This window comes from Lonchura striata, chromosome 3 (assembly GCF_046129695.1).
Source record: "Lonchura striata isolate bLonStr1 chromosome 3, bLonStr1.mat, whole genome shotgun sequence".
Taxonomy (NCBI): Eukaryota; Metazoa; Chordata; class Aves; order Passeriformes; family Estrildidae; genus Lonchura; species Lonchura striata.
The window spans coordinates 8,636,100-8,653,685 of NC_134605.1; the positions used below are offsets into that span (position 1 = coordinate 8,636,100).

At 36.4% G+C, this 17,586-nt stretch overlaps 1 protein-coding gene across 3 annotated transcripts in view; it reads left to right on the forward strand.

The window, feature by feature from the left end:
- Positions 1–17,586, forward strand: part of RAB3GAP2 (RAB3 GTPase activating non-catalytic protein subunit 2) — a 42,117-nt gene that overhangs the window by 4,114 nt on the left and 20,417 nt on the right. The window contains exons 2-13 of one of the 3 annotated variants that reach the window (XM_031504241.2): positions 4,745–4,812; positions 8,070–8,193; positions 9,642–9,723; positions 11,622–11,669; positions 11,773–11,848; positions 11,993–12,094; positions 13,154–13,253; positions 14,388–14,486; positions 15,291–15,439; positions 16,365–16,444; positions 16,561–16,650; positions 17,124–17,263. In XM_031504241.2, coding sequence (XP_031360101.2) covers positions 4,745–4,812; positions 8,070–8,193; positions 9,642–9,723; positions 11,622–11,669; positions 11,773–11,848; positions 11,993–12,094; positions 13,154–13,253; positions 14,388–14,486; positions 15,291–15,439; positions 16,365–16,444; positions 16,561–16,650; positions 17,124–17,263 — 1,158 coding nt within the window. The remainder of the gene's footprint in view (positions 1–4,744; positions 4,813–8,069; positions 8,194–9,641; positions 9,724–11,621; positions 11,670–11,772; positions 11,849–11,992; positions 12,095–13,153; positions 13,254–14,387; positions 14,487–15,290; positions 15,440–16,364; positions 16,445–16,560; positions 16,651–17,123; positions 17,264–17,586) is intronic. The other 2 variants (XM_077781868.1, XM_077781867.1) reach the window with 2 other exon arrangements.

Genomic DNA, 17,586 nt, shown 5'->3' on the forward strand with positions numbered 1-17,586 from the left:
ATTTAAGATTTTAACTACAATTTAATTAGAGCAATGGGTGTCTCTCTTCTTCTAGTACACTCAGAGCTTGAACTGTGTTTTCAAACATTTTATAGGCTTGATGACAGCAATTCAGTGTCATAACCAGCAAGGACTGCTGCTAGATAAACTGTGGGGGTATTAAGATGACTCAGAAAAATCAGTACTTTTTTGATGCGCAGATATTTTTAGTTCCCAGCTGTCTTTATCTCTCATTACCTAAATAAAATTAATAAGGAAAAAAAGCCAACAAACCCAAACTTGACCATGAGAGTTCCCAAGCAATGATATCTCCATTTATGATAGTGAGTTTGTTCTTATTCAGGGGAAGAAAAAAAATGATCCCCTGACCTGAGGGCTTCCTCAGGGCTACAAGGTGTCACTTTACTGCTTCTTTTTGCAGTAGAAATGATGGCTTAAGCCTGTCAGAGAAACTCCTTTCCAAAATCCTGCCTTGTTACATTGACAGCAGCCTGAGAAGTGCTTTTCAGCCCAGTTCCTCTGAACAACATCTTTAGACTTGTACACTTTGCTTTATCTGGATCAGCTGACTTAGTTCACAAATGCGGAAGGCCAGGCTTTTTATTTCAGAGTTGTCTACAAGGTTACAAAGAAAAAAATACATTATAAAATGAAATTCTAGATTCCATTTAGCATTAGGGGTGTTGTTAACTGCTTCCATATCAATCTTATTGAATCAGTTATATTCCTATTGAATACTCCTCTTACAAGCTCTTTTTCGTTGCCTCTTTAATCAGATCATCCCTTTCCAGCTTGTAGTATTTACATTTAGTATTTCTTTCTTTCAGTTTTCCTGTAAAGGGTCATTAAAATAGGCACTCTGTATGAATTGGGTTGCATTTGTAGCAGTCAATATGTCTCAGACGTGGGGAAGAGTAAATGATATGCTCTCAGCATATATAAGAGAATGCTGTCAGAGTACTTCATCCAAATTATCTTCTCACCTGAGTTTTTGCTGCTGTAACACCTCCTTTACAGCACAGCCTTCATTCTTTCTTGCTCTAACTTAAGGCATTGCTTGGATCTGAGGAATAGTTTGGAATACTGCATTTTGTATGTAATCTGTTTCATTGTTTCCTATGGATTTTGTTTTTTTTTTCCCTCCAGTATTTCAAATTTTGGGGTTAAGTTATAACTGTAAGCCATGGAACTTTGCACTGTTACTTAAAAAATATATATATAGTACCTGGATTATTTTTAATTTGGTCATTTTTTACTTTGTCAAAAGCAATTCTGACCTCTTTAAGGAAGAAAAAATGCTGAAGTGGTTATTTTTGTGATTAGGAGACTTAGTTGTGCTTTTGGGTTTTTTTTCCCCCACTTAAGGATGCCCAAAGTGAGAAGAAAGAACAAATATAAAACTAGTTTCCAGAGAGGCTTCCTTGTAATGTTAGCAAAATAATCTTATGTATTTGTCAGTCCTCACATTGGAGGAGCTTTGGGAATAAATGCTCTATGATTCCTGAGCAGCAAGAGGATTCTAAGCTGTTTCTAAAATTCCTTGGCCAGAAGAGAAAAGAAACTGCTTCTATTTCTTTTGTAATTATGCAATCCAGTGGTATCAGAATTGCAGTAAACATGCATGAAGAAAACCTGCAACTCTCGCAGTTAAGCAATCATTTCTTGCACTATTACCTAGTAATGTTTTATGTTCCTAAAGCGTGGATGGGGCTTCATTGCATGTGTCCAAGCACAGCCCCCAGTAACCTCCTGCATGGATTTGGAATGTAAATGTGAGGGCAGGAAGAAAAGACTTCAACTGCCTGCCCCAGGTCATGGTGCTGCTCTGGAAGGAAGGGCACAGGCAGTTCTCTGTGCTCAGATGTCTATTCTGTAATTTGGGAAGTCAGTAAAAATGTCTTTCATACTGAATTTGACCTGTTAAATGCCAGTTAGACCTCGGTGGTCTAGATCTGTTCCTATTTTTTTCTATCTCCTCCGTTCTTGTCTTTTAAATAAAATATGCTTATAGGTAAAGTTGTTCTTGTTATGTTTAATGACAAATATGCTTAAATGAATTCTCTTATGCATTAACACCAGTGTTGCACATGTGCAGCATTTAAACCAGCTCTTAAATTTCAAATGTGCTGATGCTATATGCTTCAAATTAAAGAATTAAGTGGTTCATGTAAATCCAGTAGATGAACTTTTATTTTTGCAATCTCTGTAGTAAAGCAAATTCTGGAATATTGCTGCTGCTTTATCCAAGTAAGGAGAACTGTTTATAAGACATCTGCTACTAGTCAGAGATAGAGTTGAATGGAAATAGAGATTTGTGCAGGAAAGTTTGATTTTTTTTTATTTTTTTTTATTTTTTTTTATTTTTTTTTCCTGAAGAGGGACTGGAAAAAGTGATTGTATTGCAACTGTTTAGGTCTTGCTTAGGTATTAGTTACTAGATAATGTGTTACTAGATAATTCCACAGTTGCTAGTTCTGGTCTGTAATGTTACTAAAGGAAATGTTGGGGGATTTTTTAAAATCTTCATTGTAACAGAACTTGGACCCTGTGGACTTGGACTTTGACTTGACCAATTCCATCAAGTGCTGGTGGGTGGGAAAGGCTGTGCAAGCTGGCAGCCTCCATGGAATGGTTTTTAATTCTTTGGCACAGGTGAATAACTAGTGCTTTGAGTTACTTTGATAGTATCTCCTCTGTCCAATGTTCCAGGAATTGCTGTCAATTGTTTAATGCCTTGCTTCACTATTCATTGCCTAGGTGAAACATCAAAATAATAAGGATGGTGTGAATAAGAAAACAATTTTAATTTCATTTCTTCTTAAAATAAGAAACAATGTGTGGAAGAAAGGCAAGATGGATGCAAGCCTTGAGAAATACATATGATGGCACATCCTGGGATGGTCTATCCAATGAGGAGGGTGGATATGAAGGAGCAGGCTTGTAAATGCTTGTAAGCTGGAGAGGGTGCTGGCTTTGCAGGGCAGGCCACACGCAGTTCCAAAAGATCTCTGCATTTTCGTCAGTGGAATGGTGACTCACCATTACATCATTTTCCCATCTTTTTTCATTTATCTAGTATCATCCCAGCATGATGACAACTACCGCAAAATTGTGGCTATTCACAGAGGCAGCAAGAATCCTCACAGCTGCAGTTTTATGTTGTGGGTGTTCAGTCTCAGAATTGAAGTGGCTGAGGTTTTTTGGGAAGGTTGGTCTGCTCTGTGCTGCAGGGAAGACATTGGCCCCAGCTGTGTTTCTTAGATATGGTTCTGTTTGTCTCTGGACCATTCTTTCCTCCACAAATTTTATAGGAAGGGGATTTTTAAAAAATCATTTTAGATAATAAAATGCAAACAGAAGTAGAATTTTATTAGTGATCTCAATCTAAACATTGAAGTTAGCTACTGTTTTAATCTTGTGGTTACTATATTTAACAGTATTTGCCATAATTTTCCTTTGTATGTTTGTACACTGCAAAAATTTTCAATCTCAAATGCAAGATGAGACTGTGACCCTTGGAAGCTTGTTGCTTATATAGTGATGTCTGAAATAGCTGTGCAGTTATAGTTGCATTGCTGATGATGCAGTAAAACTGCTTGGCTTGCCCATTTTGCAGATGGTACAGACCTTTCCATTTTACAGAGGTAGAATGAAGTGGGCATTTTGTCTTCTACATCCTCCTAAAATACCTTCTTGACAGCATTGGGGAAAAGTTTGTCTAAAATGAATTTTTTTTTTCAAAGATTTTTGTCTTCATTAGCCATGCAGAAGATTTCTGTTTTGTTGTTCACTCTTTCCTTGTGTGATGGTAACAGAACTACAAGTTTTTAGACCAAATAAAATTGTTCTTGATACAAACCTTCCTGTCTGTACTGTTTGGCCATCCAAAATGGCAGAATCTTGCTTGCTTAGAACTAAATTTAAACTCGTTTGAGACAATATGCTTAAACTTCTTAAGATCAAATTTGCCATGACAACAGTTAATGGAAAAACTTGAAAGAAATCTTTGTAAAATTCTTGGAGTCAATGTTACTGCTTCAGATTTCACTCTGGTGTATGCTTGGATGGAAACAGTCCTTGGCTTTCCTACTGAACTACAGTGATGTTTGTTGATTTATTGAGGGTCCCAGGGGTGGTAGTATCTGAGAATTGTACATCTGCTACTACTAAATGCCTGTGGCTTTTCAATTTATTCCAAATTCTGTATTTTTAGGTGAAAAAAAGAACTTCCACATTCATTCTTACAACTAAAGAAGTAGGCCTGTCTCTCTTAATCTCTGTTTTCTCAGGTGTTTGTGGTATTTTTTGAGTTTGTGGTTTCTCTGAAGTTTCTGAATGACATAATTGAAACTGATCAATGTCTCATTAGTTTTCCTCTCTGTTGTCATGCAAAGATGTGAATGACTAAGATCATTGTGCTCATTTTCTCATCAGAGGCCAAACTTTCAGCTTTTGTTTTTCTGGTGGGATCTGCGTTATTCTGGGCTGTGATGTTTTGTGGTCACAGATAAACTTCCCTGTACCATTGTTCCCTTTTGTATCTTGGGTACATCTCCTGTTAGTACTCTTCCTTAGTGCCAGAAATGGAAGTAAATAAAATACAGAAAAATAAGACACTTCAGGGTGCTTTCAGCAGAACTCGTTTAGTATCTGTCATAAAAAAAAGTTTTAATGCATTAGTGGGGAAATGTTCACTTTGTTGTGTATGCTGTATTCCTGTGACAAGTCTTTTTTTCACTTAAAGCAGGCAAATCAACAAGCTGGGAAGATGGTGGCTGGGGAGCCTGGGATGAAGCAGAATTACAAGAACCTGTAAGTTCATATGTATATATGTGTGTATACATATATATATATATATATTTATTGCTAACTTCCCTATTATAGAAGACTTTTCCATTAGTTTGTGTGTGTGGTGTTTTGGTTTTTTCTTCCTATGTAACTGTTACCTGGGCAAGAAAGGTCTAGACTTGTGTTTGAAATGTGACTGCTTGTTTGTCCCTTGTTCTGTAGTTTTTTTTTCTAAATATAACTTGGATGTTACCTATTGTGATAATTGCTGAAATGCTTGTGTTCTGTAGGGCTTTTCTCACCAAAGTATACACACATGTTCCTGTGCAGCTGCACCCTGGAGGCATCCTTTTTGTGCTGTAGCTAGTCAGAAACAGTAGGGCATGGCAGTGAATAATGAATTAATATAAATCAAAAAAATCCTAAAGAATGAATTACTGGAGTTAGGAAGATGATAGATATCTTCCTAAGGATCACTAGTGCTCCTTTTATGCTGTGATGTGTGGATGGTGCTGCAGGAGGGTTTAAGCTACCTATGTGGGATGGAGCAGCACAGTTGCTCTTTAAAAGGGAAGAACATTGCTCTGCACAACTTGTTCAACTGAGAGTAGCAGGGCTGGTCTGTTAATTGTTTATAAGGCTGAGCCTTCCAACTACCAGCTGACTTGATGAGATATCAGTGAGGCTGCTTGTAGAAATCCTTTGTACCTAAAAGAATCCTCTCAACAGAATTACTTGATTAATTCCCTCTAAGAGCTCTGAAGAATCCAGACCTCACCTTACTAGCAAACCAGTTCTCTGCCATCTTTTTCTCAGTGTGTAGGAAGGATGCCCAAGCTGTTGGACAGTGTCCTTGTGACTATTCAGCAGAGAAACAGATTTTTCAGCTAAGGTGACAGACAAATTGAAATGAGCATGACGTCTCTGTCTCCCAGGGATGAATCACTGACACTGTCAGGAATGACTGGGTATAAAACCTTTTAAATAGGATGGGTACTCAGCTGCACTCTAATTGTCATGAAATGAGTGTGTTTCTCAAGCCACATCTTTGTTAGATGAACTGTGAAATTTATAACTTGCTGAATGAATGAGTGGAACAAATACTTGGTTTTCTACTTTTGTTGTAATGTGATAGAACCAGCAAGAATTTCTAAATTGGAATAGTTGATTTTTGCACTCTTTTCTATAAGATGTCACACTTTTGTGCCAGGTGGTTCACATCATTCTTGCATCCTTACTTGCATGTTTTCCTCTGAAGTTACCAGTGATTCCAGGCCAAACTTCAGAAAGGGTTTGCTGTCATACACAGCAAAGAGGTTGTTATGTGTAGGAGCATTATAAATACAGGAGTCTGTGTGTCTGAACACACAGTAAAGTGAGTGGGTGAGAATTATTAGTAAAATATAACAATCAATTCCATTGTTAAATCTTTTTACTCTTGATTTGCATTTTAGCTGTGAAAGATTTTTTATTTCTTGGAATTACTTGTGCCCTGGACAAATATGTATTTCATGGAACAGCAATTTCTGAGAAGGCATTGAAAATTAAAAAAAAGTTCTGTTTTTTTATAAGATGTCCTTTTATGGATCTGATTAGTTGTTTTGTATGAACGATGATATCTTTTCTTAAATGCAGATTTTAATCATTCTGTCTTTCACCTTTAAGTTTATTTTGACAAGTTCGATGCTTTTCCTGTTTTAACTCTTAACTTGTCTTTGTAAGTAATATGAGATAGTCGTGTATTTTGTCTTCGAATTTCAAGTTCTTTGTTCATGCTTTCAGATAATTTTAAATTTTCGGCCTGGAATGCTGTTGCAATTCCTTCTAATCTTCTGACAATCCTTTAATTTTTGTTTATTTTTCCTCAGTCTGAAAATCATGACATTAAAAATTAGTACAAGGCTTTTCTTTGGCTTTTGCTTATGTGTTTTTGTACATGACACATTTATCTCTGCCATGAGGAGTTAAAATTGTCATAAGTATCTCAGATAATTTCATTGCCTTTTTGTAAAGTCTTGAAAACTGCAAGTAAATAGGGGAAAATAGTTGCTAAAAATTTGGCATCCATCAACAGACAAAAATCACATGAAAATAAGTTCTTTTACACAAATTAGGAGATTGTGTGGACAACGATAGTTAACAATTTTTGTAGTGTGCTAATGTCGACTTTATCATGGATACACAGCATATTTCTATGTGTACAGTGACCATTTTTGTGGTGCAAGAAAATAAATACAATGAGTAGCTGATTAAGAGCATGACATGCAAATTCTTCCTACAGTTTGATGTTTATTTTTCTGCTGGGAGTAAATGGGCAGATTTTCAAGTGGATGCAACTTCACTGTAACAGAATAAATGGAATGAATCAGAAAATGATCACACTGGAGTTGTGTTTTTTATTTGTGCATAGCTGCTTTGAGATATTAAGGATAGAGTAATATTTTGCAGAGCTAACAGGAGGTAGGATTGCATATAGAAGTGCAAATTGACTCTGTGGATAAGGGAAACGTGTTGCTGTGATGCGATTGGATAAGAAGATGGATCTGACTAACCAGGAGTATGAACTCCTGAGACTGCAGCAGTTCACTTCAAGGCTGTTGCTTCCTGACTTTGAACTATGATTAGCAGGAGTTACTTTGTTTGTGTCACAGTAAAATATTTGGCTTGTTGCCCCAAGGAACAAAGATACATTTTTTTTTCTCTTATACATGAAGATGGTATCTAAATTTTTACTTACCCATCTTGATACCTTTAAAACTTGGCACCATTTAGTTTGGAATTGTTTCATTGTGAAGTTACTTTGTGGAAAGGCACCAGATACCTGTTGCCATGTGAATACCAGTGTAATTACCTTCTTCATATGTGCATGTATTTGCTTAATGCTGGTCAGCATATGAGCTTGGATAAATTCTTCATTTTGAGTATGGATTGTAATGAGAATAACTAAAGAGTTTTGGAAACTGCCAGTCTCTCCACTTTCTAACCAATGATTTTAAAACTGTAGATCTTATTCTCCTGGTGTCTCTTTAAAAGGAGATGATTTTAAGTAGAGCTGGTGATGAGTACTTCTTTGTTTTCTGTTTTGTAAACACACAGAATTAGTGCAAGGCTGATGCATTTCTCAGAGCTTTTCATGCACATTGGAGCTGAAGTGATGTGGTCAGTAATAAAATGTTCATTCAGCTCTGCTATGGAGGGCAAGCCAGGTTGTTCTCATCAATCTTGCAAGTTCTGCTGTGTCTAAAAATTGTTGCATACATTGACTAAATCTTTACTTGTAGGAAGAAGAGGAATCTAATTCCAAGAACCAGCGAAATTACTGGCTTCAGGACTGTGTGTTGTCCTTGTCACCAACCAATGACCTGATGGTAATAGCTAATGAACAGAAAGCAGTCTTTCTAGTGCGTAAGTATCCATTCCACTGAGTGTTTATGCCAGGATACTTTATAGTAACCAGAGCAAGATTTGTTTGCCCCACTCCTTTCTGTTAATCCCTCAAGTCATATCTTCAAGAATTTTGAAGTATATTGTAGTACACAAAATGCATTTTCTAGGTGCTGTTTGTCAAATAAGTTGCTTTGTCTTTACTTCTCAGTTGTGTTTTGACCTTTTGGCAACTATTTTGCCACATGCATGTTTTAACTACCCAGTTGTTTTAAAATGCTCAGAGATATTGACATTAATTTTTCTCAGTAAGAATCCCTTAAAAAATTACCTAAGCCAGTATCGCATTTGGAAAGGAGCATTCATATGAATTTTCTTGAAATTCCACCTTTGATAGAAAATTCTTGAATACTATCTTGAACTATTTTACTCTAAAGTAGGGCTCTGGTAGCTTTTAGAGGTGTCACTGCTAATATATGAGCACTGATCAGCATGCTGCTGTTTACAGATGTGCTGTTGTTTGAGGTTCTGGTCTTGCAGTGGGTGACATGTGAGGGAGATGAAGGGAAACATCCTGATATGGAGGCTATTATGGCATTAAAAAAAAAAAAATCAGTGTTGAAACTCAGATTTGCGTAGTTGGGCAGATTGTATTGAGTTGTTGTACTGCTTTGTCATTCCCTGCAAAGCTGCCTGTTCCAAACCTGCTGTAGACCAGTTGCTAATTTGTCATCAAAATTGGAAAAACAGCAGTACTCCTCATGAAGTTCTTAATGGAAAGAGCATAAAGAAGTGATTTAAATTTCTGGAGAACAGCCTCTGATGAACTTCACAGTGACAACTGTCCCCCACTGGGCAGAAGTGACCCTGTGCCTGAGGTTTTAGGTGTCAGACAAATGGCACACAACGCTAATTTAGTTTTGGTCATCCATTGACACCTGGGAAATGATTCAACAATCAAATGCCAGCTGTAACAGCACCCTGTGAATAATAAAGTATGGTGTCTTCTAACCTTGAATTATGATGCAATGATTAAAGATTGTCAGATTGAATGTAGGGAACTTACATTCTTTTTGGTAGTTAAAACTAAAATTTTCTATTCATTGTAGCTCATGTTCAGTAGTGTTCCCAGTTTTTCCTTGCTTAGTTCTTCTTTCCTAAGGATCACTGTTTCCTTAATTGAACCAAATTAAAATTTGATGGATTACTGTATAAATATTTTGAAACAAAACTAAGTATTTCAAAATTTTAGTGTCTTACTCCATGTAAATTTCTAAGAAAACATGAGTCCTTTAGAAAAGTCATTAAGAACGTATTTTTACTTTTATGCTCTTCAAGGTTTGTAATTGGCACTTAATCTAAATATGGTAGGATGTATTGTACCAAAGAGAAAAATTAAAACTAGAACTATATTTGTGTGATGCAAAACATTGGGGTTTTAGAGATGGTATCTTTATTCTTCATGGCAGCTAAATGGAAGCACAGTGACAAGGGAAAGGAAGAAATGCAATATGCTGTTGGCTGGAGTGGCTCTCTGAATGTTGAAGAAGGGTAAGTTTTGAAATGCAGCTGTGATTTAAGATGTTATTTTCATGTTTAGCAATTAGTAACCTGCTTTTTACTTGTAATCTTTTTCCTTTAATTTGAGTGCATTTGTGGTTTTATGTATATTAGCATTGGAAACAAATACAGTAACATGGCTCATGAGAAACAGTATCTGCAAAGCTCACTCCTGTGTATTGTGTGGTATCACAGAACAAGTTCTTACAAATTAAAAGAATGGCTCTCTGCAAATCATTTGTGTGTACTTTAGACATGCTTTCTATAAATTCTTGTTTTAGAAGGGAAAAAAGTACTCTTTTGAAAAATCTTTTATAGTAGAGATGAAATTTTCTTAGGGAATGTTGCAATTGGAAATATATGAAGTTGTTCTAGAAATACTTGTCTTCATTTTCAAAACCTCATTTAAACAAGCATAGTCACCTCTCTGATCAAAATACAGTTTTGGGCTCTAAGTCAGGGACTTGGAAAATTTGCTTTGGTCATACATTTGGTATTTATACAATATTTGCGCTTCATCTATCTTCAAATAACCAGACAGATGCTTTTTTGAGTCTCCCATATGGAATAAGATTTTGCACTTTGCTGTTACATTTGCAGCCTTGAGTTGCTGTCTGCCTTTGAATGTGTTCCCTGATGCCTTCAACCTTCTGTTTGCTGCAGGAGGTGTTGACTTCATCAGCTTCTCTCCAATCTGCAAAAATCACAATCCTCTTATAAATATGCTGTTGCTATGTGCTTGAAATTACCCTGACATCTTTTGTAAAAAAAAAAAAATCTGTTTGATGGTTTGTTTCTTACTACGGTTACAGTCCTGAGGAATGCTACCCTATGAAACAGGTTGCTCTGTTTAGATAGGGGCACTTATATTCAATACATTTTGATTTATCATTCTGTGGAAGTGTTAATATGTTAATTACTGTCAAATTTCAAAAGACTTGACTGGTTTTTGTAGGTTTTTTGTTTGTATTTTTTTTTCTCAAAGTTGCCTACAACTGAGACTGTTCTGTGTTGGCTAAGATTTGCTATTGCAAGATAAGATGTCACTGAGATATTTAATGTTGCTTTGAGGATGTAATGAAATTGCAACTCATCTCAGCCTTGCATTTAGAAAGCTTTCCTTCTCTAATTGTCTACCCTGCTTATTTAGCCACTCTTTGGGAAATGGAGGTGACCTGAAATATAAATAATAAACAGTACTGCTGGAATTTATGCTTTAAGTGCTGTTTGGGATGTCATCTTGACTTCTATGCTGTCTCATAAAATCTTTGTACCTTCTGTTTCCCTAGACAGTGTAAAACTTTGTATCATGGTAACAGTTAAATAACTTCTGATTTGAGATATTGAGGCCTGCTCATCTGCTTGCCTTCTGCATGCTTTGCCTGTCATTGAGCATGCTCAGTTATTGCATTAACTGGGAAGACCATATTCAAATGCTCTCAAATTATAAGGCACTGAAAGGCGGTGGATATAAAATCTACCTAGTTGCATATTTCAAAAATTTATTTTGATATGTATGGTTCAGTTAGCTCTTAAAAAAAACAAAGTGTTTTTTTATGATAGATCATTACAGATCAGAAGAAATAATTTACCTTTAGGCACATGAAATTCAGCTTGAATCTGCTGAGCAGTAGTGGCAGAATAATCAGTCTGTGATTTATGAAAGACAGCATTAACAAGGTACAAAAAGTCTGTTTCGGCACTCTTGAACATGTAATTGAAGATGTCTTTAAAATGAAGGAATTTTTTTTGTTTCTAACTGTGAATTTGATATATGGTGTGCTGCACTAATGAATTAAAACTTTCAAAGTGCTGACATGGCAGGATTTCTTGCATGAAGTAAAATTTCACAACAAGGGAAGCCACTAATTTTGTGTTTCTGTTTCTAGTGAATGTGTGAGTAGTGTATTGTGTGTTCCACTGGCAAGTCAGAAGAGGTAAGGATGTGTATGCATCACTAATGTCCTTACATGACACTTTTCTGTGTGTCTGGCTTAGAGTGGGATTTGTTTTTGACTTGAGTGTATCTTTGTGAAACAGGAGCTCCACAGGCCGCCCTGACTGGACGTGCATCGTGGTTGGCTTCACCTCTGGCTACGTTCGGTTTTACACCGAAGTGAGTTTCTCAGTGGGGCAGGACAAGGGAGCTCTTGGTGTAAACATCTGGGTGTTTTCAGCTTTGGTCCCTGCAGATTGTGCTTTTTGCCTTTCCCAAGAGAAGGGATTGAAATGTTCATGCTTCTTATCCTGTCTTTTCTAGAGTGGAGTACTGCTTCTTGCACAGCTTTTGAATGAAGATCCTGTCCTACAGCTAAAGTGCAGAACCTATGAAATTCCCAGGCATCCTGGTGTCACAGAACAGGTTTTGTCAGATTATTTCAAAAGCGAAGTGCCAGTGTTATGGGGTATGGAAGGGAGTCTTCTCTGTGAATGCTCTGTGTCCTTTACCAGTTTTTGATGGGATGGACAATTCCTTAGAACAAGAGGCCCTTGATTTCTTGTTCTAGATGTGCTCATGCCTGTATAGTTTGAGAAGTCAAAATGTCTTTTGGAGTATTAACATTATTGATTTTTTTGTTTTATTTTTCTCTGTTTGCAAAGGAATACTTCATTCATGTTCTATTTATTCATTTCTGTGCAAAAAAACATAATAATGCATTGATGAAGGGAAAAACTTGACAGGTGCCAAGAGCTATTCATACTCATTCTTAAGAACTTATCTTAATTATTTCACAGAGAAGATAGCTGGAAAGTAAAAGAATGCTTATAGGGCTAGGTGCCTCCATGTCGTTATGAGTATTTCCTGCAGAGAAGGCTCTGCAGAACTCAAACTATTTAGTAAAGAAGGCAGCTTTCTTTGCTTTTGGCCAAGTTGGCAAGCTTTATGTGGAAAATGAACAAAATCACTGAAATTTCCAAGTTTTCTTTGTACAAATACTCACATGATTTAGTATGACATTTTTGGGATCAGTTTTGAAATACAGAAGCATTAAGGAATATGAATCTTGTATCACCAGATTAGCATTTACGTGCCCAAGTGGTAATTCAGGCAGGCATTAATCCAATTTCATAATTTGGCTTCCTAAAACTGTGATATTTACATTCTAGATGAACTTGTTTTTCTGTTGCCTTCAAAAGCTGCTGTAACTTATGTAAGCCATAAGATATATAAAGCAAACGAAGAAATTATTAGAAGAAGATAAAAATAGAAAACTATGTGGCTAAAATAATTTTTGGGAGAGTTTAATACTGAATTTCTGTAGCTTTGCCTTAGTCTGTTGCCTGTGGCTTGTTTAGTATTAATTCTCTGGATGTAATCCTCATCTTTGTGTAGTTAATAGTATAAAAAGCCAGAAAATAAGCTGTTCTAACAGTAGCAGTGGTTTATCTTTTGTCTCCTTTTTCTCATTTTTTTCCCCAGAACGAGGAACTAAGTATCTTGTACCCAGCAGCAATTGTGACAATTGATGGCTTCAGCCTCTTCCAGTCCCTTCGTGCATGTCGCAATCAGGTAGCAAGAGGTACGTGTAAAGAGAAATGTTTATTTTTCAATCTGGTAATAGTTCCTTATTTTTTAGGAAATTTGCTTAAATTAAATATAAAATCAAGGTGGAATTTAGATCTTCTTCCTTGTTCATCAATACATTGACACCTACTGCATTCAAGGATGTTTCTTCCTTTACAGAAAATGTTCCCAGAGCCCAAGTTGTCCAAGTAGTATTGACGGTATTCTACATGCTCACCATAAAACTGTACACTGGTTTTGACTGGGATAGAGTTAATTTTTTTTTTTCCCAGTACCTGGTATGGGACTGTGTTTTGGATTTATGATGAAAACAGCACTGCATGCTGATGTTTTAGGTGGTGTGAACCAGTGCTAGGTCAGTGTCAAGGCTTTTTTTGTTTTTCACACTACCCTGACAGTGAGCAGGCTGGGGGTTTCCAGAAACTTGGAGGGACACAGCTGGGACAGCTGACCCCAGCTGACCAAAGAGATACTGTGTGCCATATGATGATACTCCTGGAAATAAACCTGGGCAATCTTCAGAGTTATGGCATTTGATTTCCCAAGCCACTGTTATGTGTGATAAAGCTCTGCATTCATGGAAGTAGCTAAATAGCTGCCTGCAGCTGGAGTGCTGTAGCTTCCTTCATTCTTGATCATCTATATTTTGGATAATAGATATTTTGAAAGTGACACTCACTGGTTTAGTCTTACCACTGTTCTCACCTCCCACTGTTATGTATCTAGTGAGTGTTCTGAATTTGCAAGTACTTGGGTGGAGAAGTTTCCACTTAAACATGCCCAAACTACAAAAATCAATTGTAGTTGCTTTTAAAAATTGTACCTTATATATATATATATATATATACATTATCCATAATAGCTAGTAAATGCGCTATCTGCAAGCACGAAGTGTATTTATAATAGAATATCATGTGCAGTTCTATTTCAGTTAATTTTTAAAAAATGTTTTCATGACAGTAACTATTTCAAAAGGCCATTTTAACAGATGTTTTAATGTGTGTTAACTTAAAACTAGGTTATTTTGTGGGTTCAGATTGCATCAGGTGTTTTTTTTCTCTCTCTGATATGCTAGTCCTTTGTTGTTGACTCAGTAGAAATTTTTTTGTGCTTTATCAACTTTTGTCAGCTGCAGCATCTGGCAATGAGAATGTTCAGCCTCCACCATTAGCTTATAAGAAATGGGGTTTGCAAGATGTGGATATGATTGTTGACCATGCCAGTATTGGTAAGCATTTCTGTTTAATTTCAAGTATTTAAAAAATAAAATTAATGTTTTTGTGCAGTTAAGTTCTGGTTGAGAGCACTTAGTGATACTGGTTGGATAGAAATACATAGTGAAAGAAGGCTGTCATAGTAAGTGATCTCATTAACCACTATCAAAAATATTTTTGATTTTCTTTTCTAGTCTGATTGAGTCTTCCCTCTTACAGCTGTAACTGTCTTGTTCTTTGTTGCTTGGTAAGAAACAGCTAAGAGAGACCAGATCAGATGCATTTATTTCCATTTCTGTCACAACTGTCTGGCAGGCAGGTTAAGACTGGTATGGGTCTTTCCTGAGTCTAACACATAAGGAAGATTAAATTTGAGATGTTTCCTTTCCAAAAAGGACAAATTGATTTATAGGCTCTCAAAGACTTCTAGCCTTCAGGAATTTGCAGAAGCCTCAGTTCTTGTGCATATCTGAGGGACCGTAAGCTTAGTTTCTCTTCCACCCTTTCTACAAAAGCAGCTAAGAGGTGAGAAGGCTGATATCAAGGCAGGTGAAGTGAGTTTGGTACATGTATTTTCGCTGCTGAACTCTGCTGAATTTTTTTTCTTCTGAACAAACCAGATGTGCTTTATAATTAATCCAAATCCATTAGGTTATTTCTGCCATGTTGTTTGGCATTTCTATGGTTAAAGCTGTTCCTCTTCCTTTCCCCTGAATGCTGGCTTGTCAATCAAGAAGGCAGGAATATATTATGCTTTTAGAGCAATTGCATGCCTCTGTTCTGAATGTGTAAGACAATCACTTTAATGTTTTTGTTAGGCATCATGACACTGTGTCCTTTTGATCAAATGAAGACTGCCTCCAATATAGGAGGATATCATGCAGCTATAAAAAACAGTCCACCTGCCATGTCCCAATATGTTACTGTTGGAGCCAATCCTTTCACTGGGTTCTTTTTTGCCCTGGAGGTATGTACTACAAAGCTGACTCGCTGAAACTTTGAATAATTTATCTTTTTTCTGTATGAATATTTCTGAAGTATTCTTATGTTCATTTATGTTGCCATTTCCCCTTCTTGATCTTCTGGAACTGGAGTGATTTGGAGTGGATGTGATAGTAGTGTCTAGTATGGGTTCCTGCTACTGAGAAATTTTATCTTCTATCTTAAATTGAATGTGATAAGTAATTTCTTCAAATTTGTTCATTTATTGCAAACTAATGTTTTTGAAAAATTATGTTGGTATTGTGTAAACATGCATCTTATGGATATTTGGAGGCCTTTAGTCTTTGATTCAACATGACCTGAGTACATTGTAGTGATTTCTTGTAGGAGAAACCTGCATTTTTTGCTTAACTGTGGCATACTTACATAATCTTCTATTGTATGGGAAGAAAAGGATGTCAGTGTAGCTGTGTCTGTACATTCAGACCCTACGTGCATGCTGTCCTTAGCAGGATTGAAAGTTAATTGAAAATTCTAGAATTGGAATTTTGGTTTTTGCTTTCCAATAGGTTTGTGAAAACCTGCTTATGTTGATATTTGTAAGGATGTCAAAGCCATACCCCAGCCAGCACTCTATGATAGATGATACACAGGGTGTTTTTAACTTCTGTTGCAGACAAACATACTGAGCTATCAGTGACTTGCAGGAGGATTTTGAAATTGTAAGGAGATGTCAGAATGGCTTTTCTGGGGGCAATGAATTAAAATTTTGCAGTCTTGAAGCTATGCTTTCTGAGTGGAACTCCATAGGAGGCCTGAATGACTATTCTGCAGTTGGGTTCAGTTTAAGAACTATATCTTGGCTTTCTAGAGATTTTGTTGCTTCATTTCAGGGTGGTTCAGACCTGATTATTTCTTGTCTTTCTAAACACTTTATTCCTGTATTCCAGGGTAGCTCACAGCCACTGTTGTCTCATGTTGCCTTAGCAGTTGCAAGCAAACTGACTTCAGCATTATTTAATGCTGCCAGGTAATAAATTTTTTTAAAATTTCATAGGGTTTTTTTTTTTTTAGTTTTAGCTGCATAATATTTTGAATATTTTTAGGACCATTAGTGTAATTCTTGTTATGTTCTTCTGTTGCAAGCGGCTGGCTTGGTTGGAAGAGTAAACATGAAGAAGAACCTGTCCAAAAACAGAAACCAAAAGTGGAACCTGCAACCCCATTGGCAGTGAGGTAAGTTGGTTTTTTTTTTTTCCACTGTCAGTGCTTTGGATGTCTTGTGTTTTTAATTATTTAAATTATCTTGAAAGGTGTATAATTGAACATGTGGCTGTAAGCAGTGATGGTAGTTTGCAGGTCATTTGTTTTAAGCTTTTTTGCATTTCAGATTATCATTCTGGATAAATAATTATTCATCTTTCCCTTCCAGTGCATGGGTTTATAGTTACTGTACAGTCATTGCCTGACAGTGCATGACAGTGCAGTCATTTATCCTGCTTTCTGAACTTTGCTTTTTCAGTAAGACTTAGGCAGAGCTATGAAATATCTTGGTAGGCAGAACAAGAACTTTTTTTATTATTTGCTCTTAATTTTTCCCATACCTTCTGTTACCTCAAAAAAAGAAGTCTTAATCCTTAGAAGAAAAGCTAACTATTTCTGAAGAAAAGGATGTGTCTAGTGGCTTTGCTTCATTATTATTCTTTCAGATTTGGACTTCCCGACTCCCGGCGCCATGGTGAAAGGATATGTCTTTCTCCATGTAACACTTTGGCAGCAGTAACAGATGAATTTGGAAGGGTTATTTTGCTGGATGTTACAAGAGGACTTGCAGTTCGCATGTGGAAAGGTATGATAGTGGTATTAGTGTAGCAAATAATATTCTACAAAACACTGGGGAATCTTATATTCAGTCTTAGAATTCCAAGAATTCTAGTACATTGCTTCAGTACAAACCAAAGTCAGGTGTAATATTAAGTCCATAAGGGTATTTTTGTAAATCCCTGGAATACTTATATGGCCTACAGTTAAAATTTGATCTGTTTGCTTTGTATTTTATTTTGGAAGAGCTTTAGCACTATTCCTCAAGGTTCTTTCTCTTAAAAAGTTCTAGTACCATCTTAAATTCTGCTGAGAAGATAAACTTTGAAAAATCACTAAGACATACAGATT